This window comes from Haemaphysalis longicornis, unplaced genomic scaffold (genome assembly GCF_048455015.1).
Source record: "Haemaphysalis longicornis isolate Haplotype H1 unplaced genomic scaffold, Haemaphysalis longicornis Haplotype H1 scaffold_2, whole genome shotgun sequence".
Lineage (NCBI taxonomy): Eukaryota > Metazoa > Arthropoda > Arachnida > Ixodida > Ixodidae > Haemaphysalis > Haemaphysalis longicornis.
Window position 1 is genome coordinate 51,207,226 of NW_027526295.1, and position 24,694 is coordinate 51,231,919.

Sequence of the window (24,694 nt, forward strand, 5' to 3'; positions counted from 1 at the left end):
GCTTTAAAAGGGCAGGTCGCTTTTTTTGGGCAGTCGGTGTGACGCCGGTGTAACACCGTTTTCGAAACTGAGGCACTCGCAGTGAAGTAACATGGATTTCCGATATTTTATCGCTCCACTTCTGCTGTTCACAACGCCCATTGACTTCGTTGAAGGTAATGTAACGTCGATGGGCCTCTAAATATTCCTCATCGGTATGTTTCCACATCAGTATTTAGAAAGGTTCACTGCATGAGCAGAGTTTCTAACGTTCTTAAGACTTGTCGGAATTAACTGTCTGAGTAGCACATTTCACCGTAGTTAGCAATGCAGCATGTTTAGTTCTCGCCATCTGCTTGGTACATGCAGGCCAGGCCCTGACGGAGGTGCTGGCGAAGCTGTTCGATGAGAAGATCACACATCCGCAGACGAGGCAGCTGATGATGGACAAGCTCGCTGAGCTTCAAGTGTGTCTCACGAACATGGCCGCCATGACGCCGAAGATCACCATGCAGGTGAGCCTGGCCACACGTTGACTTGCTTCGGTAGTGGTGCTGTGGTTTTGAGTGCCAGGTGAATTAGCCAGTTCGAAACCGCCATGACTGTTGTTATTTCGGCCACTCAAAAGTTACGGAGAATGCTGCAGATTTTCTGAGAATGCCAAGGACAGAGTCCAGTTGTACCTTGTGTTGATGTGTTGAACTTTGCGGCCGCACCCGCCACCACTTGGCGAAGCCCTTTGAAAGCACCATCCGAAGATAGTTCCGTTCGCTAACCAGCGTCTTTCTTTGTGACGCCGTCAGCACCTTTACCTCTCAAGATGGCTCGTGTTGCCCTGCGGCACTGAGCCACCCTCCTCCCTCACTGCGCTCCGTCGCTCTATCTAAGAACATCTTCCGAACCCCCCCCCCCCTGAGCACTGCTGTTTCACTCTTCGGACGCGCGGCCCCTGCTCACGTTCCTCAGTTTCGTTCTTCACACCTTGCAACAAGCTCGCTGCAACTGACAATCCCGCTACACCTAGAGCAATCATCCAGTACGGCCGCAAAAAACAGTAATTAGAAAAATAGTGTAGCGGTCTGACCGACGTTCGCGCACTCTCTGCAGTGTGAACTATCTATAGCGTGAACTGCATACAGCGTGAACTGCAATTTTCACATTGTTTAAAGTGCCTTTCGGTGCCACTGACTCGTATAACTGTGTGCCTGTTGAGAATAGGACCCCAAGACTGGAGCTGGGTTGATTGTGCAACTGTGACCTTGTCTTTTCACCCTCAATCTTACTCCCACAGGGCCTCACTGCCTCTCGTTTTAATAAAGTGTCGCACTCGTCCTAAGGGTTTCACCATGAACTGATTTTCAGAATTATTAACTCTGTTCCCAGTGATTTACTCGCGCTATGGGGAGTTGTGCTCTGGGAAGTTGCGGAACGCGATTAAATTTGCCGTCTGCATTACCGATTAAAAGACATTTCAACGGCTTTGCAGTCAGTGCGATTGGTGGATGTGCCTTTAGACTGTAACCGTTGTGTCTGAGGTGAATGAAATATTGAAATGAAGCTACGTTGCATATCAATGAGATTATTGCGTGGGACTGTATTGATGTGGCAGCTATAACAGTCAAGTAATTGGGCAAAGTCGGCAAACAAGTTGCTGTGGCTCTTGAAAGTGTGAGCTTGGAAATGAGGTGCTTTTAGTGTGGTTTTTTGTCTTTACAGGCATTGTCAAAACATTTGTAGACAAATTGCTTATAATCCTTATTCGAAGGTGTCGGACAGGTGTACGCTACTCAAGTGTGGTACTTTTGGCACAAACATCGTCACAGACAGCAGAAGGATGCACTGATAAGGAAAAGATATTACAATCATAAGCGATTCCTTTAACGCTAATCTCGCATTTTGAAGTTCCGGCTGCTTGGAGGTCTTGGTATTGAGAGAGCGAGGGACGAGGTCTCGGAGACGACGTTTATTGTCATGCTCGGAGCGAACGTACCGCGAAGCGCGAGCCCAACGATGATGATGGAGATTATTTACATATGGTAATGGCGATGGGGCGTGAGCACAAGAGATTGGGAAGCATATCCCTCGGTGCTCACACTGGCCATGATAGTGGCGGTATCGCTTGCACTGTGTATGGCAATAATGGAACGCCGCGAATGCTCACACATTTTACCCCTCGGCTGAAGGCGGCCGCCTGGACGCAGGCGGTTATGGTTGGCGGCGGTTGAAACGCTTCAAGCGGGAGACATGTACGATTTCCGTTCCATGGCAGCGACGGTCCCTCGGGATATCCACTGGAAAAACGCGATAATCGACGGGAGAAACTTGTTCTACGATGACGTAGGGACCTAGGTACCTGTGAAGAAACTTTTCACAGAGGCCTGATGTGCGAATCGGAGTCGAAAGTACCGTACTTACCCGATTCTAACGCGCACTTTTTTTCTGGAAAAATGGGTCAAAAAATCGCATGCGCGCTAGAATCGGATACGAAACCGAAACTGCCGAAACAGCGGAAATTTCGTCCCACCCATCGCTATCACCATCTCAAGATGGCGCCAAAGCTTTTATCAACGATTTTTCGGACGCACGAAGCATTAGCGCGTAGGCTTTTCTATCGGCGTTCACATAAATCGTCAAATTGTTCCACTTGCGTCTTGATAACAGCAACGGCAGCAGCGGCTCTCACGTGTTCAAAACGAGCGGTCGGCTGAAGCGTGGGCCTCTGGAGAAGCTCGCGGGATCGGCGTGCGAGGCGTGGGCCACGATCCCAGCGACCTTGGTTGAACGTTCGTTCAGAAGTGTGGCATCGCGAACGGTCATGACGGCACCGAGGACGAGATGTTTAGGTCAGCGGAGAGCGACGAGGAGTGAGATGAGCGAGATTACTTCGGGAAATAAATAGCCCGTTTCTCTCGCATTCGTTTTTCTTGCTCACAAAGTTCCTTGCGCGTTAAATCAGAGGTGCAAGTTTTTTCGTTTTTTTTGCCAGGAAAATCGGGTGCGCGTTAAAATCGGGGGCGCGTTAGAATCGGGTAATTACGGTAGCACCTCATCCCCTTTGCAGAATTGAACAGAACGATGTGATGCGTCGTATCTTTCCTTCCGTTTTTGCTGACTCGAATCCGTGTGAACTCTTGCCATGCGTCGATAGTGGGCGATCCGCGTGGCGAACTGTTCATAAAATGGTGAAGTGGCAGGGACCGGAGCAGAGAAAAAGGCGGTTTCCAGTGCAAAAGAGGGTTGGCGGCCATAAACAAGGAAGAAGGGGGAGTAACCCGTCGTGCGTTGCACCGCTGAATTGTAAGCAAAGGGTAGGATGATGTCCCAGTTTCTGTGGTCGGGGCTGATGTACATAGACAGCATATCGGACAAAGTGCGGTGGAAACGTTCGGTAAGGCCATTTGTTTGGGGATGATAACTAGAACAATTTTTGTGAATGGTGTTGGCAGCGCGGAGAACTTCGGCAAGGGCCTGAGAAAGAAATGTCTTGCCGCGGTCACTCAGCAGGACTCGAGGGGCTCCATGTCGCAAGATGATATTGCGTAAGGTGAAGTCGGAAAGTTTGTGAGCACAGCCAGACTGGAGGGAAGCAGTCTCCCCGTATCGAGTCAAGTGGTGGACCGCAGTTACGATCCAGCGGCAGCCATTAGATGTAGGAGGTAAGGGCCCATACAGGTCTATGCCCACGGCTTCAAAATGAACCGATGGGCAGGGAACCAGGTGCAACAATCCAGCGGGAGGGGACGTATATCGCTTGCGGTGTTGGTATGGGGCGCACGATGCGACATACTTTGCAACACTTGTGGATAAGCCTGGCCCAAAAAACCGACTCCGGACGCGGTCGTAGGTCTTTTCAAAGCCAAGATGTCCAGCCGTCGCATCATCATGAAGTTCTTTGAGCACGCGAAGACGAAGCTCACGAGGAATTACTGGTACCCATTTGTAGCCTGTAGCATGGCGATTCATGTTGCAAAGTACGCCGTCAATCAGCCTGAAGTTGTTAAGTTGGCGTCCCAGCTGGCTATTCGGTGGTCGGACAGATCCATTGAGGCGGTCGATTATAGTCCGACAATACGTATTCGCCCGCTGGATAGATGGCAGGTCAGTAAACGCATCCACTGAAGTGTGGCTGATAGGCGCCATCGGTAGACGTGGTTGGCGTGGCTCGGGGAAGGTAGCAGACGACGAAGTAGATAGTGGGCATCTCGACAGGGCGTCAGCATCTAAATGCTTTTTACCGGACTTGAACACGACCGTGAAGTCAAACTGCTGTAAACGCAAGACCCAACGGCCTAGGCGCCCAGATAAATTTTTCATAGTTGAGAGCCAACAGAGGGCATGATGATCTGTGACGATGGTGAAATGACGGCCGTACAAGTATGGGGGAAACTTCTGAATGGGCCAGACAACAGCTAGGCATCCTTGTTCAGTGATAGTGTAGTTTTGCTCAGCGGGTGTCAGTGAGCGACTAGCATATGCTACCACCCTTTCTCTAGATTGAGTGTCACTCTGAAGAAGAACGGAGCCAATGCCGCACCCGCTGGCATCAGTATGCAGGATGGTAGGCGCTGTGTCGTCAAAATGGCACAGGACGGGATCACCTGTAAGGGCGGGCTTAAGGGCTTGAAAAGCTTTCTGACAATCGTCTGACCAGATGAACGGCACGTTGACACGTAAAAGCTGGTTCAAAGGGGAAGCGATGGTCACGAAGTTGCGAATAAAACGGCGAATGTACGACGCCAGGCCTAGGAAGCTCCGCAGATCTTTCAGTTGGAGGGGCCGAGGAAAGTTTAGAACCGCGGCTGTCTTGTCTGCGTCCGGACGTATTCCCTCTTTGGAGACGACATGCCCCAAAACTTTGATGCTCTTGCTTGCAAAACGGCACTTCTTCGTATTCAGTTGCAGTCCGGCATTAGACAGGCAGGTCAGTACTTCATCAAGGCGCTGCAGATGCTCCGAAAATGTTGTCGAAAATATCACAACATCGCCCAAATAACACAGACAAGTCTGCTATTTGAGGCCACGAAGAACCGTGTCCATGAGTCGTTCGAAGGTAGCCGGAGCGTTGCACAGGCCAAACGGCATGACGTTAAATTCATACAGGCCGTCTGGTGTGACAAAGGCCGTCTTCTCCTTGTCGGCTTCGTGCATGGGTATCTGCCAGTACCCGGAGCGAAGGTCGATGCTTGAGAACTATTCGGCACCTTGCAAACAGTCTAAGGCATCGTCTATGCGGGGCATAGGATAGACGTCCTTTCGAGTGATTTTATTGAGCGCCCGGTAATCTATGCAGAACCGTACAGATCCATTCTTTTTCTCAACCAAAGCAACGGGAGAAGACCACGAGCTCGTCGATGGGCGAATAACTTTCCGTTTGAGCATATCGGCAACATTATCTTGAATTATCTTCCGCTCAGACGAGGAGACGCGGTACGGTCCCTCGTCCCTCGCTCTCTCAAGTGGTGGAGTGTGCTGTTGATCCCGACGTCTACCTTTCTTGGTCGCACCGCTGGAGCTACGATCGGGTCGGCGTTTGGCGCTGGCAACTAGCACCATGCAGCAGGAGAGCAGCCGTAGTGCTACCAATGCAGCAGCCCCTGTCCAGCCCGCCATTACTATCACCATTCACCAGCGCGATCCTCCGTTTTTCAATGGCCTCCGTGGTGAAGACGTGGACGAATGGCTACATCAGTACAACAGGGTAAGCTCCTTCAACCGCTGGGACGACACGTTCAAACTCCAGAAAGTTGGTTTCTCCTTGAAGAAGGTGGCCGAGACCTGGTACCTCAATAATGCAGAGGGATTCTCTGATTGGAGCAGCTTTACTCAGGAACTGCGTCAGATTTTCGGCACGTCCTCTGGTAGCGCGGCTGGAGCCAAAAAGAAACTGGACGCCCGCATACAGTACCCGGAGGAAACCTACGCTTCGTACATAACAGACGTCGTCGGACTGTGTCGTACAGTTGACAAAGACATGCCAGAGGCGGATAAAGTACGACACATCATGAAAGGAATCTCCTGTTTCACTTTCAATGCCCTGGCGATTCAAAATCCCGCCACTATTCCAGAAGTGCGGGCGATATGCCAGCGCCTTGACAATCTGCAAGCTATTCGCCTCCAGCATGATTCCTGGCCTACCATCCCCTCTGGGAATGTGGAGCTGCGTGCTTTAATACGCTCTATCATACGTGAGGAGCTACAGCAGCGTGACGCTCCATGCCCCCAGAAAGCCCCTGTCTGCGCACATGGACTGCGGGACGTGATCAAGGAAGAGCTGGCGTGTATGACCAACATTACCCAGCAACTCCACCACTTGAAAGAGCGAGGGACGAGGTCTTGGAGACGACGTTTATTGTCCTGCTCGGAGCGAACGTACCGCGAAGCGCGAGCTCAACGATGATGATGGAGATTATTTACAGATGGTAATAGCGATGGGGCGTGAGTACAAGAGATTGGGAAGCGTATCCCTCGGTGCTCACACTGGCCATGGTAGTGGCGGTATCGCTTGTACTGTGTATGGCATTAATGGAACGCCGCCAATGCTCACAGTATTTACATGTGGTACTGAAACATACGTGAAAAACGGGGCGGCATATTTTCCTACGTTTCGGGAAAAGAAAGAAGACTAATTTTTCGGCAAGATCATAAAGCCCCAAATAGGGATCCCGATTTGACAAAAAACGTGCATCGATTGCAGGAACTTCATTCCAGTTGGTTTCATAAAGGTGGCCCCTTGCAGTAGGCAGTGGCGTATGCAATCAATCTCTTTGGGGTCCTAAGTGCCCGCCTTAGTTGTCTACAACTTCGTGCCCTGCAAGATAAACTCTAATTACGTCTCAGGAAGCAGGTTGCAAGCACCGATCTAGGTACGATACGCCCTGTACAATCCTTATGCACCACTAGGAAACCTTGGGCTGAATCTACCACCGTGATGGAACCGCCCTTAAGGCATGTCCGCCACGGGCAACTCACGGACCATAATTGTCTTTTCAGTCAGACGAGCGTAGCAATAGTCACTGCTCTTAGACGCATTGTTGCTCAGAAATGTTTTCTAACCGCACGTAACAGCGTAATGCTGCCCTACAGGCCTTAAAAATCCTGTTTCTAAAGACGACAGTCCTTCTTGGGCTGCTTAAACTTGAAAACCCGAACTTTGTCTGTCTGTATGTCTGCCTGTCAGTCTATCTGTCTGTCTCTCTGCCTGTACTTCGACGCAGTCACCCGGACAAATGTTAGAACACTTTTTGAGGGAGACGTTTTTATAGGCACAACATTTTCAAAGTACTGAATTCGGTTGCAATGTTCATAAATGTCAAGATTGCTAAGAAGAAATATCAGGCATATTACAAACAAGTCAATACATAAGTCATATTCACAGTGTCCTTTTTCATTAAAATTCATGGCTGCTTGAATTTTTCTACAGTGAATAAAAAATGCACTTTGTAAAAAATGTCTTGGCTTATACATAAAAAAAGAGCTCGCGGAACACCTTCGGGGTGGCATTCCAAGAAGTCCAATAGTAACTAAGGGTTCCAATAGATACGACCGAGCAGTGGAACGCGGCGAAACTGAATGAACAGCAGCAAACCTCCCCTGTGGTTGCCGTCTCAGCAGTGCTACGGGCGATGAAGAGCGCGAGAAGTGGGCGGAAAAGAGCAGAGAGGCATTGGCGGTACAGGACTATCGTCTTCCGACGACATTCGCAGCGAGGCCAGCAGATGTGCGGCCAATTATTTTAGTCACCTCTAATTATCATGGAAACCGCTGCCGCAAAAACATCGCTTCAGCTCGTTTTACTTGTTGGGCCCGCGATGAAGACATGAGAAGGAATACCACTGACACATACATCATGAGCAGACACCGTATTTTAGGAAAATGCCTATTTGGTTTCTTGCGCTGCTATCGCCCCATTTTCATTTATAAGCATGAATTAGATGTTAACAACGCCGCTTATGATGCTTTTATAACGCGTATAAATTTCCATTGGGTTGTTTGAGCCTAAATGCCTATAAATTCCCATAAATGGCAATTTTCAATATCAGGGCCCATACGAGCACCATTTACCCTAAAGTTTCGCTTTGGAGTGCAGTTTGAGGCCGTTATTATTGTTACTAGGCAGTATTTACTATTCTGGAGTTCACAGGCATCTCTCTAGTCCTCTAGTTCGATTCGATCGCAGCGCGACCTTAGACCGCTGTCGTAAAATCTGGCGTTCGTACCAATCAATACGGACCGCACCGACCAGTACCTATATTAGCGGTAAGAATGCCGATTATACTGGTCCGTCCGGACCCGACCATTAGCTATGCAAAAGTCTCGGTAGACAACTACAATCACAAGGGTATTACATGTGTTTGCTCGACTAGCCAAAATTATTTGAGAGCACTGTCATTCATTCAAAAGTTCAGAATATTTGGGCACTTTTTTTATCTTGAAGAGCGTACTTTTTGCGCGAGGGTCGTGTTCGCACGCGAAAAAAATGTCAGGAAAGGTTGAGCGTGTGTACAGTCTACGCCAACCAAGCCGTTTTGAGCACGGCAGCGCCGTCATTCCGTCATTCTTTCACGAAAACAGATTATTTTGCCGGGCAGCACTAGTAGACGCAAACGTCTTCAGGGACCGCGGCTATTTCACATAAATTGCTCATCGCTTGTACCAGCTCCCTCGGGGTGGCTTGCAATCCCCACAAATCGCAAAGTAGGGTATCCGATTTCCCCCCTTTCAGGGCCTGCGATGAGAACCGTAGTCACCTTCTGCCCATCCCTTTCAGCCACTGCCCGTGCATGGAAGGAATAGGAACCATGCGAGAGGAAATTTCCTTTGCCGCGCAGCTGCTGAATTTGCTCAGCTGCTCGCAATATACCATCACGTACTGTAATAGGTTCACTGAAAGTATGAAGCAAAGTTGGACAGGATTCTTAAGTCAATTTTTTAGAAGCTGAGAGCGCGAAAGCGTTTCTTTTGGCTAGGTTTGTCGCCGAGTCTTCTGCCGATGTTGACTAAAGCCTCCAACCCCACATCGGAGTGTGCAGCGATGTGTTGAAGAATCATTATCCGTCCTGCCGGGGCACTGCCTCGATGAAGCTGAATGCCAAACAAGACTGAAAGCGTGTCTTCCACGCGCGTGTGGTTTTTTAACACGAAAGTGTTTTTTGCCCGGGTGCACCAAGATCTCAATGACGTCATATTCGTCACGGAAGTGACGTCACCAGAAAAAGTGTCATTGACGCGGCGGCGCCAGGCTTCGAGCCACGAACTCTGTCGACACAACGGGAGGTACCTGGCGCTCCACCCACTGCGCTATGAACACAGACGTGAGCAGCTTTACGAACGCCCCTTATGTTATTCCCTATGACTCATTTAATGGTGCTGCCGTCTAGGAGAGGCGAAGCGAAGTAGAGAGAGAGAGAAAGCTCTTTATTAGAGGAGAAAGCCGAGAGTTTTGCCGGAATCATACCACCGACATGCTACTCGGCGGGGGAATGGGTAGGGGAGGGTAGAAAAGGCCCTATAGATACAGGACAGAAGAAAGAGAAGAGAAGAAGTAAAAAAAAAAAGAAACGGGCATCATGTAGTTTGTGTGAACAGTTCGACGAACGTCATGTTCTCAGTAGTTTAAATCAGTTCAGTGACGCCGATCTCGTCCAGGTATTCAAACAACGCCCTTAGTGCTTTGCGTTGTGCTGAAGGAGTGTGCCAGGGGCCAAGGAGCACTTGTAGGCTGATTGGTCCTGGGCGTAGGTGTTCGATCTTCTGCTCCAAACGGCACCTTGCGAGCATGTAAGCGGGGCACTCTAACAGTACGTGTTCCACGGTTTCTGGCGATCCGCAGTTATGGCAGTAAGGATTCGAGGTGGCGCCAAGTCGAAACAGGTAAGTTTTTGTAAGCGCTGCATTGAGTCGTAATCGGTGATACAAAGTTTCTAGTCGGCGCGGAAGTCGCTCTGGCAGCTTAATCCTCAGCTCGGGGTCTATGTATTGCAAGAACGGATAGTGGTGCTCTGGAAGAGACCAGAGACGGTTCCGCTCCATTAAAACAAGTGCCTTCGTCATAGCTGAGGCATCGTGTTTGGTGAAGAAGACCTTCCTCATATTATGCATTTGAAGGCCCCTGCGAGCTGCTTCATCTGCCTTTTCATTACCTGGAACACCACAGTGGCCTGGTAGCCACTGAAATGTCACTTGGTGCCCAGTGTCTTTGGCCTGGTGGTGCAAGTAAGTTATTTCACGAGAGGCGTGTTCGTGAATGCTGAAGCAGTCGTTGCGCAGTAGACTTTGGAGGGCTGCCTTGGAATCTGTGAAGATGGTCCATTGCCCCGGCGGTTGGCGGAGAATGTACCGGATGGCTTCCTTGATGGCGTGAAGCTCGGCTGACATAGATGACGTTGCCCGCTCGAGACGATGAGAGAACGTCTGTCCAGTGGACGAGATGAAGATCCCGGAGGAACTGCGGCCAGGCGTACACGACCCGTCTGTAAAAATTTGTTTTGTGCCTGAGTATAGTCGGCAAATGTGGCAGAGTGTCAACTGTAACAAGCCGCTTTGATTCATATTCTTTTTAGAGTCGATTCCCGGGATGTTGCATCTAATATGCAATGGCGATAGGGTCCAGGGCGGGAAATGAGACGGCATTGAATTTGGTGCCTGGGTGGGAATCGAAAGGTGCAACGACTTCAATGTTTGACCGAAACTTGAGTTCCCATTTTCTATCAGTCGGGTTATTGTACGGGTTTTGGCGTGCATCCGATGTCGCAGGTGTATCCGCACGGTTTCTTGGAGCCGAATCACGTCTAAGGGCAGACAGCCAGCTTCAGCGACAGTACCCAAGCACGACGACCCTCTGGGAAGTCCGAGGCAGATACGGAGGCAATTGTTTCTCGCCGCGTCTAGCTGTTTCCTGCTTGTTGGTGACAGATTTTGGAGGACAGGGAGACTGTAGCGCAGTATGCCGTCGACATAGGCTTTACAGAGTAGTATCATGGAGCGGCAGTCACTGCCCCATCGACTACCGGCAAGATACCCGGCGATCTTTGACATCGCAGATATTCTCGTACGGAGCCTTTTAACCTCCGGAGCCCACGAAATACTGCGGTCTATTAAGATTCCGAGGAATCTTTGAGTACGTACATATTGCAGGGTACGGCCTCCGAGGACTAATGGATATTGCTTCATGTTCTTGCGAGTAAAAGCCATTGAAACACTTTTCTCAGAGGATAAATGCAGTCCTATTGGCGAAAGGTATGCTGATATTTTCGCAAGAGCTTTCTGCAGTCTTTGTTGTGTGGTGCGACGTGACCGCGCCGCACTCCAAATGCAGATGTCGTCCGCATAGAGTGTGATATGTACGCCACCCGGGAGGACTCGCTTTAGGTGGATGAGTGTCAGGTTGAACAGGAGAGGGCTCAAAACGGCCCCTTGAGGCACTCCTTTTTGTATGGCGTAGTAGGACGTTGGGCCTTCTGGAGTGCACATGAAGAGTTCTCGCCCCTGTACGTAGTTTGTTATCCACGCATAAAGTTTTCCCCCGAAGCCAAGAGCAGCAAGAGATGTTAGGATTGCATCATGGAAAACGGAATCGAATGCCGATTTTATGTCCAAGAATACTGCAATGGGGATGTATCCGTTATGTAATTCGTCTTCTAGAGACGAAACCAGGGAAATTACGTTGTCGATGGCAGCTCTATTCTCGCGAAAACCGTTCATCCAAGGTGGATAAAGTTTTTTGCTTTCAAGGAACCAGGTCATTCTCCTGTGTATCATTTTTTCCATAATTTTACCGACACAGCTTAGCAAAGCTATCGGTCTGAAAGAATCATACCTCGTGGGTGATTTTCCAGGCTTCAGGATGGCCACGAGCTTTGCTAGTTTCCATTCTGAAGGTACGGTGCCAGTGAGCCAGAGTGAATTGTAGTATTCCAGGAGACGTAATCGAGAGTGGTGAGACAGGTGAGATATGGCCTCGTAGGTGATTTCGTCTTGCCCAGGCGAAGAACGTTTGTTGGCACGGGAAATGGCTGCGTTGAGTTCTTGCACGGTAAAGGGGAGGTCGATGGCGGGGCAAGCAGCTGGCGGTACTTCGGAGGAGCCACTTCTAGGGCATGTCGGAGGTACTGATTTTGTGGTCAGGATTCTACAGTACTCTTCAGCCGCCTCTTTTGGGGAAATGCCAATGTGCAACGATAGCGCTCTGAATGGGTATAGCTGCTGAACATTGCTGCGCATTCCCTTAACAACGCGCCAGATGCGTGACAGAGGTTCGTGGAAGTCTAATTTTGAGCAGAAATCACGCCACCGCTGCGTTCTCAACTTTTCCAAGTGACGTCTCACCTTCCTCTGTGTTCTTCGAGCCTCTCGCACATCTTCTAATGCCTTAGTGCGTCGTGCCTTTCGTTCTGCTCGCCTGCGAACGGCTCGTAATTTTTCGTAGTTTGGTCGGTCTTTACATGTAAATGTTTCTTCATGGTTCGGGAGGATTCCTGAAGGCAGTTGGTTAAAATTGGAATAAGGTCTTCGTCCGGAGTTGCTGCTGTGATTCTGAGGTCTGCAGACACCCTGTAGCCTTCCCAATCTGTGCATTTGACCCTCAGTTCACGTCGAAACATAGCTGCACTGGGAGAGGATATAAGGATGGGGTAGTGATCACTCCCTCTTGTTTTGAAGTCTGTGCACCAAGCAAATTTTCGGATGAAATGGCTTGAAACGAATGAAATATCAATGCAGCTGGTGACCTTTGGGTTTTTTAAGAACGTCACACTGCCGTCATTGAGCGGTTCTATGGAATATTTTACCATCAGCTCGGCGAGTCTTGCTCCGCGAGAATTCGTAGAAGCACTCCCCCAAAGTTCGTTGTGTGCGTTAAAATCACCGCAGATAATGTGAGGCGCGGGCGTGCTGACGATGATTTTTTCGAGTCTTGAAGCATCAAAGGCAGTCCTTGGCTCCAGGTAAGCACCAATGAGTGTAAATGGTTGTTTTCCGATAACAGTCTTGGCGCAGACGTATTCTTCAGTGTGATGAGGTGGCACGGCCACGGCTGCAGCCGACACGTCGTTGCGGAAACCTATAAACAGCCGGCTTACGCCATTTAAACGTTCCGAATGATAGATGTGGTAGTTTTTTAGACGAAAGAGATCCCCAACACGTGATTCAGATATCACTATGAATGGGAACTGATATAAATGTACGAGTTCACGAAAGTCTGCAAGTTTCGAACGCAGGCCACGGGCGTTCCACTGAAAGATGGTACAGCCTCTGAGGTGGGCGTTTAGAGACACTTTCGGATATGGCGATGATTGCTGAGTCATCATTGTTGCGATCGGCCGGCACGCTGTTGCACCCTGAAAGTAGACGCTATGAGGGGTTCTAAGGCTAGAACAGCCTCGACTTCAGGGAAGCGCTGAGAGGAGGAGTTGGCACGTAGCAATGCCTTGATCGCCGCAAAGAGCATCGGAACAAGCATATTCACAATGTCTGTCTGGCCGGTCTGATTTTCTGATTCATCATGGTCCTTATGGGAGCGCCGTTTCGAGGGGGAAGATGCGTCCTTAGAACCAGCATCAGAAGGGACTTTTGAATTTTTGGTCGACGATTGTTCTAGGACGACTCCCGCATAAGACTTGTTCGGGGGCGCGCTACTCTGAGCAGGTGATTCATGCGACGATTGCAACGCAGTTGTAAAGACGAGGTCTGGGTTATGCGAAGGTTCGCGCCGACTAGGAACTTTGCCCTGAATTTGCTCCACATTGCGAGCAAGAGTTGCGGCCTTTTTCTTCGGGCAAGCTCCAAACGACGCTGGATGTGGGCCATTGCAGTTTGCGCATCGTGGTTGGGCGCGTGAGGTGCAGTCTCTGTATGAGTGAGGCCCAGAGCAAACTTTACATCGTATTGGCCCTCTGCAATTTTTCGCGATATGGCCATGCCTCTGGCATTTGTAACACTGCGTGGCTGCACCAATGTATTCTGTAACGGGAAAGCTATAGAAGCCAAGAAATACTCGCGCAGGAAGTGGTGTGCCCGCCTTGAATTCAAGAATGACTGATCGCCGGCGGGTTTCAGCAACGACACTGTCCTCGTTGCGCGAGTAGGAGACTTGCCTGCGGGCAGATAGGACGCCTTGGTCACGTAGGTAGCTCCCAAGTTCCTCATCCGTGTATTCGAGAGGGACCGCTTGAATCCTTCCGTAGGTAGCCATGTAGGATTGTGGAACCCGAGCTTCAACCGCAATCCCAGCAAGGGTTGACACATGGAGGAGACGATTGGCCGCAGAGAGAGAAGGCACGCTGACAACTAGGCTGCCATCCTTGTTCAAGCGATGAGTTAGAACTTTTTCTTGTGCCGCGGCCACAACCTCCGCTGCGACGACGTTGGGGTTGGCTCTCCAGAGACTGCATCCTGCTTCTGTCGGTTGAAACACTACAGGGATTCCCGTGGTTCGCTTTTTCTTGTACGATACAAGAGTGTATGTCTGATCCATTTCTTCCACGTTGGCATCAGGAGCGTCAGCATCACCTGGAGTTCGGTCGATCGCACGCTTTTTAGTGGCTGGTGGGCTCTCTGTGGTTGATGTCGAGGCAGGTGTGTCGCACGACACAACTGAAGGTGGCTCGTTTGGTCCGGACGGTGCGACCATGATGTGGCCTAGAGAGTCCATCACGGCAGCATAGAGAGCAGGCAACGGCGGCACCCTGCCGAGCAGCAGGGTGCGCTCGCTGGTCTCAGCAAGCCGTTTTACACGGGGTTTTCGTCGCCGCGGCGTCTCCGAGCGACGAGGAGGAGGCAGCCCGAAGGAGAACAGGTGTTGAAGACGGGAAGACACGAAAAGTGAAGAAATTGCAGGGCAGCTAGAGCAGCCAGCAAGCCGAACCGACTTCTTCTTCTGCATTTCCGAAGTAGCGCATCATGACGCTAATAGCGCCGACAGTTGGCGCCTCGATGCCAGCGTCTTCGTGTACGGGGGACGGGAGTGAATTGAGGTACCCTCCGCTGTTTTTTGTTTCTTACGTGTCGGCGTCACTTCGTGTGGCGGTTTCGGGCTTCCGAACTCTTCGCGCATGAAGGAGGTTCCTTTAACATTCAACTGCAACTGCGAAGGACGCTTTCACTTTCCTGGTTTGCCCTTTCCTATGAAAGAGGGATCAACCACAATTTTTTTCTCCGGCTTCTTTTACGATGAACGTGCTATCTCATGCCTCGCAAGCATATGAGAATTGAGCACGTGCAAGTGCCAGGTGTTTCTTCATGTATCATTTTTTTCTGATTGAGTATACACGACAGTATGCGCCAATGCTTCTTTGCGTGTATTTTTCCGTATCCATGGCATAAAACAACGCGCTCTAAATAATTTTGGATGTTTTATTGTTTCCGATTGACTTACCGCTCTTAAACGCATTAATTTTCGGCAGTTGTGGATACACTTTGCGGACAATATGTGGGTGTTTATTCTGTGGACGCCGGACGGGTGCGCGCTTTTGAAAACCTAAACAAGTAATGGTTTCACCTTTGAAAAGCTACTCATTAAACCATACCATTTAATTTACAGATGCTCGGTTCTTCGCACGAGGCGAATAGGCAAATATTAGACGCGACCGACTGGGAAAAAAAGACGATATAACGACGACCGGACGAGCAACTGCGTATATAGCAGACAAGTATAGCAGACGACGCCTGATAAAGGTGCTCAAAATCACCGCAAACCGGTGCGGTGGCGTCGGAAAGAACTAAAGTAAGCCGCACAAGTAAAAACAAATTCTGAACGTGGAATTGGCGAGCAGGAGCAGGTCGCTATCTATAAAGCCAGTTGTGGTGAATACTTATATAACACATACATAATATTAATTTTCTCTCGAAATTGCAGGTTCTTGACGGCATGGTACCGGCCCTCAACACCTGCGGAATAAAAAAGTTTTCGGCACCAGTCGATAAGAGACCAGCTGTTGTAAGTAATGCCCACACTTTATAGGTTTTAGTGCACAGCAAACTTGAAGTAAATGTGAAAGGCGCATGTTGTGCAGCTATTTGGAGTTACTTGGCCCCTTGTTTATGGCAACACGAGTAGGGATGAAGCTGTGTCAAGCACACAGTGCCCGTGGAGCCGGGCAACTGCCAGTGATCACGTGTTTCTTAAATATTCACCTGCCTAGAAATCAGCGCCCGATATCATGGTTAAGTTCCTTCGCTAAGCACTCTGTATCCTAATCACAGAAACTGGATAGCTTTCGACCTCATCGAAAGAGGGCTCACAGAAGTCATATTCACTAGATTGAGTGAAAAAAAGAATCCTAATCTAAGAAGAGACTGAAAGTGTCTTTGATGTGAAGTCTTCGAAGATGATGTACTAGTGAACTTGATTATTATTATTTTAGTGGCATAACATCAATACGGGCGAAAGGCCCTATGACGTGTCAAACACTGTATGTATATGACGTCAAAGGATAATATATCTCGCGTAGCTTAGACTGCAACTCAATGGACTGTTGGTGCGAAAAAAATAATGTATTTACAAATTTTCAGACTTCCCAATCAGGAGGGGATTATTAGTTCGAGCCAAACTTGATTACTGCTACTTTCTTGTAATGTGATTCAACTGCAGTTACTTTTGAAAATTAGGCTACGTATTGACGTACGAAATTTTCTGAGTGAAATTATAGCTTTTCACATGTAGAAATTCATATTGAAAGCGGAGCGTAATATCTGAAGGTTTTAAGACAACCATTTATTTATAGAGAGAGTACGGTATAATGGGGGCAAGAAACACAAACAGGTGTTCGCTTTTCAATGTTCCGATGTTTCTATGCGCGCATCTTTCCTTTTGCGATCGCTTGCGGCGACATAGCGGGTAAATTAGTATTAGCGGTAATGTTTTGTTTTGTTTGTTTCCTGCAACAACTATAGTTCATAGGCTGCTGCGAAGAAGCGGCTGCAAAGGTCAAGGTAAGCTTTCCAGCAAATAAACGGTTGGCGCTAAGGTTCTTACTTGCATGTGCTGTAATAAGCGCAAAACAAAATGCTGTGGATGTGTAACCGTGCTCCAAACTTTAGCCGCGTGGACGCTGATAGGGAAACGTTGTTTGTTTATTGCCAATTTATTTATGTCACAATTTCGTGCTCATTGCCGTCTTTGAAACACAGGGTAACAAGGATTCTATTTTGTATTAATCGCATTAGACGTACGGCGCAGGTTTCTACGGGAGACAATGATGACGCTATCAATGTATACTAAATATAAAGGAGCCGATGCTAGAGAGCCACCTGAAAAGTTTCACATACAGTGAACCGCTCTATCTCATCTATGAGAAGCGCAATGATTACATATGTTATGATTAATTATCATTAGCAAAGGTTCTACCAAAGGTTACTACTGGCCGAAGAAGTGCACGCAACTTAGCGGTTTTCTTGTCCCGGTCGTCGCTGCTTCTAATATGTGCGGCTTTCTGCATCATATTTAGTCGCTCTTCTGAGCAAGGATATAATAAATTGAAAGTGGAAATGGAAGTTGAACTAAGCAATCTGAAAGAGGAACTTAAGTATGAATTCGGGAGCTTCGAAGAATGTCGTCAACACGATTTGAGGAATGACATCCGAGAGCTGAGATAACTGAAAGACGAACTTAGGCGGGGCTATAAACGAGGCGGGGCTATAAACGTTTCAAATCATCTTTTAAACGCGATTTTAACCTTTTCGGCCGTGGTGGTGTCAAATGGTGCCACGGCATAAAATTCTCTCTAGAGCACAGAGAACGAAACCAATATTAATAGTTTTTCTGGAGAATCGTACTTTTAGAATGGCTTTTGTGAAAGAGAACACACTTCTTGCGTTCTAGCGGATCTGCACACTACAAAGAAGAAAAAGCTTGAGTGAATACAAAATTACGACATTTGGGGTAAAAAATAGACAGCATAGTTTTAGTGCCCACCTCGCGTACCTGTAAATATGTGCACTACGAAGGTCGAAGTTGCAAGGCCGTGTGGTCATACATTTTTGGAAAAATGATAAAACAATTTTTCTGCTCAGATGAAGACGTTAATTGCGCAATGTCCCCACTAATTCCCATATTAATAAATTAGTTAATAGTTGCATGACCAGCTATACTTCTCGATTGTGGGTTTATGGGTGCCCTCAAAAGGTAGTAAAAACACAGATTTTTTTGTTGAAAAAAAAAAGGCCTCAAAGGGTTCTTTGAAGAATGGCGTGGGAGAACTCTGTCAGGAGCAATGCAACTCCTCTAAAAGGCTTGAGTTTTCCCATAAAGCAATGGATAAGCTTAAAACAAAGTTACACAATACTGGCAAGGAACAGAAAACACGTGACGGAGCACAAAAAGTTACTGGAACGATGCGCAAATCCAGAAAAACAACTTTTTCAGACAATAATACATTCGTCCTAACCATTAATAGCATTTTTCTCTTCCGGTATCTACATTAGATTCAGTGGGAAGGAGCTTCCCGTGAAAAAGGTGGTTTTGCCGCACTTCCTACTCCATTCGCGTGTGACGGAGATATGAAAGGTGCCAGCCACAGTGACACTAAGACCTTCGCTGAAAACAGGGTACCGTGAGGTCCTCTAACAGCTCTGCAGTTCGAGAGTGAAAGGCAGAAAGCGTACTACAAGTTATAATTTCAGAGTTTTGCGTAAACAATGCAATATTCCGTCCATGTTACACTTGACGCAAACACGATGAATAAAAGTGCCCACAGCTTTTTAAAGGACCCATGAAGATGAAATACAACTTCGTGTAATTTGAAAGTACCAGGATTGAGTAGCTCACTCAGCTCCATTACAGGCCCCCCAAAAATGTTTTTTAACAAAAAAAAAGCAAGAATAATTTAAAAACTTTCAAATTTTGCGCCACAGTGACGTGTCATGAGCAAGAATGACGTCATACGGACCAACAATAAAACATAGTTATCAGTGCGTTAACTGCACGTTAGCATTCAAGTGATGCGGTCAAATGGAACTAGAGGCCCCATTACAGACGTCCAGTCATGTGTCGTCCCCACAGGTCAGTTAGGCGGCCGCCAATCGCACAAACAAGGTTCCGCGACATCATAGAAAAGTTGCGGGAAATTGGCTAGGGGGTCGCGACTGCTTCACACGTTTTTTTTTAATATCTCCGTTATTTCTTCGAAGATTGCGATGAGATTGGTATCACTGTTATCACAACAAAGCAGTCTTTCTAATAAATCCAAGTTGTCTTCATGGCTCCTTTAAGTTAGACTTCCTAGACCTGGCTTGTAGGATCCGTCTAGTAATATAGAATATCTGTTTTCGCGGAAAGTTTATTGAAATGTGAACATTTAAGCCCGAAAATAAATAATAATTCAAGTGAAAACGGCTTTACAATTTTTCGCCTCCTGTTCTACGAAATAGGTGTTTGGATGAAATTTTTTTTATTCTTCAATTGTTCTAATTTACATCTGTGCTCTATAACAATACTACCTTGTATTTACTTGGTTTCTATTTCCTGATTTGCTATTCATTGCCTGATTCGCCACTTCCTTGCATTGCAGGCTTCGAGTGGCATGGGCGCTGATGATGCGAAGCTTTTCGATGAAGGAATTGTACGTAACATTTCAAGTTGATTCAATGAGAACTCAGGAAACTGCGTAATCCACGACTTAAAAACTATATGTCTGTTAGTCTGCCCACATAAATTTTTGAATTCAATTAGTGACAGACGGGAGGCCATTCTTGCCGCCGATACGGTTGCAACGTATAAAGGAAAGAGAGTAGTTAATTAAATAGAACGTAAAGTGAAATGTTAAAGTAGACCAAGAAATTGGGCTTTCTGTGCAACATCTGAAAGCGAAGTAGGTATGGGGATTATAGGAAACTTATAATGTGTTCATAATAGTGTTAGATCACTGGTGTTTGGGATTTCCGTACTGGTCACATCGCGGTAATTCGCTTGTATTGCCCCCAAATGCGATTATGCATAACTAAAAACTTAGAATGCTATCGATGGTTTTAAACATTCTCTACGACTTTCGTATAGATTTCGCAATCTAATATAGAATAACTGATTACATCTAAATATAGCGTGATGATCTTTGCCTTCGGTGCACCGGGGTCTGGGAACTGCAGAAATTAAAAGTATTCATCCAACATCTGCAATACACTACAATCACTTTTTTCACTGGTGGATCTATAAAATTACATTGGTGACTTACGTGCGATCAGAAGAAGCCTGTAATTTTTTCAGTGGAAACGGGCTCATGGATGTCGCCTAGCCAAAAATATTGATTTATTGATTGTGGGGTTTAACGCACCGACGCTACACAGGCGATGAGGCGCGTGTTAGTGACAGGATTCGGATTAATTTTGACCACCTGGTAATCCTAACCGTGCGCAAAAATCTCAAACACACGCCTGCATCAGAAAAGCTGCCGCCGCGGCCGGGAATCGAGCCCGCGTCCTCATGCTCAGCAGCGCAACGCCATAGGCACTCAGCCACCGCGGCGGGTGAAATTTGTACTGCATTGAGTGGTAGCAATGAACGGATAACGGCGCTACAGCTCATTATGGCGAATCACTGCTCTGCACTTCCGACAGCTTTCACATTTTTCACCTCGTCATATCCGTGGAAAACATCCAGGGAGCAAGGAAGGAGGCCGTCGTTGATAGAAAAAGTTTATATATTTACATTATGTACAGGGAACCGTCTTTCATGCAGCCAACTGGTCGCCTCGCCTAGTCGTCTTCCTGTTATTCATCGCCTATGCGTCTGTTGAGCTAGGTGCCTGTATCGCCTTGGTCTTCTACAAAAGTGTCAACATTCTCCCGTCCGACAAGTATTCGTGTTTGCGGGATAAAACAAAGAGATGAAGGCACTGCCCGAGTCCTTGCAATGGTTTTTGGTCCCTTCATGTCCAGCCGGTGTCTGAGTTTCATTTTTTCTTATCTTCGGCCTCCTCTTTCTGCGTGACTTCGCCTTTCTTCTGACCTTCGGCCTATGTTTGTCCATGATGATCATGTCTGACGACGAAAAACACGCATATATTCCTGCATAGTTCTGTGCGCGCGTAGTCTTTAGAGATCCTTCCATCGAGGTCTGGCGTTTGCACCGAACACCTAGGTTTGAAGTATCAATATTCCCGTAGTGTGCGACGAAAACTGCAATGGCATCCCGTCTTGCGTGCCTTCTTGAATTCTGAACCAGTACAGTTGCGCGGTTAATCGTCGACTTCATTATTACCGGGGCAGCATACCTGACGATATACAATGTTTTGCAGTAGGTTTTAGGCCAATGGGAAGTTCTGTGGTCCCTGTTGAATGGCCGATTGTTTTTACGAGGAGCGATATTACCCAGTTCGTATTTGTTGCCAATCTCTCGTAGATGTGAAGCTGATGCACTTTTGCCGCCTTCGTCGTAGCTGAAATTACATCTTGGGGCGTGAGAGTAGTTTCTTTGATATCTCGCAAACATTGTTGCGTGAATCGGTGAGTAGACTGTAGTTACGTGTTGTGCCGTTCGCACCTCCGATGCAGCCACACGTCTCGGTCACACGATCAGACTTGCCTCGTAGTGGCGAATCTCGGTTGTCGTCTGTAGAACTAATCTGAAGTGATTCGCTTAACCCATATTCATGTAGCGTCACATATTCTCCCTCATGAAGGTCCTTTCGTATAATGTCTGTGCGATAGCTTGAAGGCAAAGTGGAGCTCTCAGAGACTTCAAGGCTGTAGACTTCGTTAGTAACACATTCCGAAGCCGGTGCGACGTCCAAGATATCATCTGCTGGTGCTGGTGCGGTTGTCATAGATTTTGAGAATAATTAATGGTCTGCATTCCGTTCCTGCTGTGGCGTTTCCGGCATTCTGGCGTCTTCAGATCCGAGCGAGATGTACACAGTGGTCTCGCAAAAAGCCTTCTAATTTGGGTGGCCACTCATAGAAGTGTGGGGCGTTGTTCGAGCTTGCGATATAGCCATGGGTGAAAATTCTTGGGGCCGATGGCCTATTACTGTAATACCCAACGATGACATTGTAGTAGTTTGTTCGCGATAGATTCCAGTCTCTTCCCCAGGTTCACCGTCTTTCGCTGGTACTAATCGATCCACCTTCGGGTCCGTATAGCTCTTCTGCCACAACTTTCATGGCGGTGCGTTCTCTTTTCGTTCCTGAAGTCTTATGTCAAGTAAGGCCATAATTCTGTGCTCTTCTTTTACCGACTCTAGAGCTTCGTCGTGTTGGCCATCGATTCTGGTTCCGCATCCAGGCCATACAGCTTCTCGCTGATTGCAGCAAGTCGGTCGGCGCTGTGCAGGAGCCTGGAGGACGAATTCGCGGCCTCGACGTCCTTGGTTTACTCGAGAGTTGGCGTTACTTGAGTGATGAGCTCCACGTTGAAGTCGAGAAGGCTTTTGTGGACAATACGGAGCCGGTTCCTCTGCCTCGACGCCTCCTCCTCGCTTCGGGTTGAGCAATGCACCCGAATAATTGCATTCCGCTCCATGGCTCACCTCGTCATGCCGCTAGACGTCCAGGATATCGGAACCACGTGGAAAACATCCAGGGAGGTTAAAGGAGGAGGCCGTCGTTGATGAAAAAAGCAAATATATTTACATTGTGTTCAGGGAACCGTCTTTCATGCAGCCATCTCGTCGCCTCTCCTAGTCGTCTTTCTCTTCTTCATCGCCTATGCGTCTGTTGAGCAAGGTGCCTGCATCGCGTCAAAAGTTTCAATACTATCTGTATTAAGCGCGGAATCAGGGCACAAGGGCGATCCTGCTTCTTGTCTTCAGCAGAAGAACTGCCGCATCCGCCGGCATAAAAACCGTGTTCTTCGACTCAACAGCAGCACAAGGCCTAGATGCTGTGCCACTGCGGCAGTTGGGTTTCACAGTGTGGGTGGATCATTCGTAGGTACAAATCTGTCACCTGGCTTCACGTACCTCGCGTTTAAAGATACCTCCAAAAATCTCAGTCTTTGACAAACGTAGAGGAGGGAAACAACCAGGCAAATAGAATAACACGCAATGACATGTTTGTTAAAATGCACACTTGAGATTTACCCGCACACTAAGACATCATTTGCTCCGCCGAAGAAATCCTTGTACTGTGCGTGCCTATACTAGGCCTTATCGACGGTCTCTTCGCGTCGATCGCTGTTTTCAGATTAGCTTCGGGAGCCTTAGGTAACTTTTATCTTATTGCGCAATTTCTACACATTCCAAAGAAGCGCTTGAAACTGGCGCTCCCAAGACGAGCGTATTTTAGATCTGGCTTAACAGGTGACACTGTCACGGTGCGTTGAACTCGCTCTACCTTTGTACTGTGCGCGACAATCACATGGCGACTGGGAAAGCGCTTAACCCGTTGACTGTCAGCTGCCATTTTAGGGTGCCTGCATTAAACTGGAATTATTGTATTACGACGCTTTCCTGGCGTCACTGAAAGCGATTTGTGAAAAAATTAGTAATTACGGCCACCAACATCAGTGAGATCAGAATTTTGCCGTTTGCAAGGGTGTGAGTGCTGAGCTAAAATTCTGACGAAATTCGCCTGCGACGCAGTGTGTAGCATCCACCACTCCCAAGTAGGCTTCCAAGAAGGCGTTGCGGCAGTTGTGAACATGAAGAATTATGGGGGCCTTTTTTTCTGTTTTTTCTTAAGCAAAATGTCACTTTTTTCACAGGAATGTCTGGAAAGAACAATGGCCTTTTGAATAAACCTCTGCCATTGCCGACTCCAACTGCCACTTCCGGTCTTCATATCCGCAGCTTGTACCAAGACATAACAAGATAAAGTTAAATAAAACATGCTCTTTGAACAGAAATATGCCAAATGCTAGATCCTTCCTTGATCCTGCCGAATTCTTTGGTCCTTGGGTTGGTTCCCTCTTGAACATCTGATAATGGGGTCGTTGCTGCTGATTTGATTGTCAGAAACCCCCCTTGTGGTGGCAGTGTAATGAATACGGCAAAACAGCAATTACCGAATTTCGGATTCCATTTCAACATTTCTCACCGAACATTGCAAAACATGGGTCCACTTCACACTGGCTCATGGAACCACCTTATCTTACAGAAGACAAGCGATATTCAAGAATAAATCGTCTAAGCTGCTCGGGAGGCTGCAACTCAATAAACAAAAAGCCTGTAGGATACGAAAGGTTACTTGTCGAATTCATACGCGTAATATTTCCTCCACACCAACCGTGCTGTTTTTGACAAGCGGACTTAGGCACTGGGTGTAGTGGGTCACTCTATTATTACTTGCGTAATTGGCTTCATACTGCATTCTTCATGTTTGAGCTACAACACTTATTCGTCCACGGCAGTGTTCTACGGAACGGTGCTCCAAGAAACAGCGTTCGAGGAACCAGGAGCAGGAGGGACGACGAAATACTTTATTCAAATGCAACATTAACCGTCGAGAATGCCTCGCGCCTGGTTCACCAACGCCAACTGGTCGGTGAGCTAGTATGAGGCTTGGCAGGTTCGCCACGTTGAAGGAGGAGGGTGGGAAAATGTGGGGACCGAGTTGCGATGAGGCAGGAGAAAACGCAGTATGGTAGGGGCAATGGAAGCACGCTGGGGAGTGCCGGACACGGTATAGAAAGGACGGAGGGTATTTAGGTGTACGCGTCGTAGAACGCATAGTTTCCTTTGGGAGGAACAGAGTAACGGAAGAACGCCACCGTTCCGTTAAGGTTCGGTGGAACTGTAACAGTAACTCGTTTGATTTTCGAAGGAAAGGGAGGGAACGGCGTCCCTTCGGT

General features: G+C 47.9%; 1 protein-coding gene across 1 annotated transcript; it reads left to right on the plus strand.

The window, feature by feature from the left end:
- The first annotated feature begins 22 nt into the window (after window positions 1–22).
- LOC144167101 (uncharacterized) lies at window positions 23–23,745 on the plus strand. Its single transcript, XM_077696485.1, has 6 exons — window positions 23–155; window positions 349–494; window positions 15,830–15,910; window positions 16,867–16,905; window positions 19,482–19,532; window positions 23,609–23,745. Exons 1-6 carry the CDS (start codon window positions 92–94, stop codon window positions 23,636–23,638), a joined length of 411 nt encoding a protein of 136 aa, XP_077552611.1. The 5' UTR covers window positions 23–91; the 3' UTR covers window positions 23,639–23,745.
- Window positions 23,746–24,694: the final 949 nt, after the last annotated feature.

Bases quoted from the DNA above. Each gene is read 5' to 3' on its own strand.
- LOC144167101 (XM_077696485.1), top strand. From the start codon at position 92: ATGGATTTCCGATATTTTATCGCTCCACTTCTGCTGTTCACAACGCCC. The intron at 15,911-16,866 runs GTAAGTAATGCC...CAACAACTATAG, and splicing joins TCGATAAGAGACCAGCTGTT to TTCATAGGCTGCTGCGAAGA. The intron at 19,533-23,608 runs GTACGTAACATT...CTTTTTTCACAG, and splicing joins AGCTTTTCGATGAAGGAATT to GAATGTCTGGAAAGAACAAT.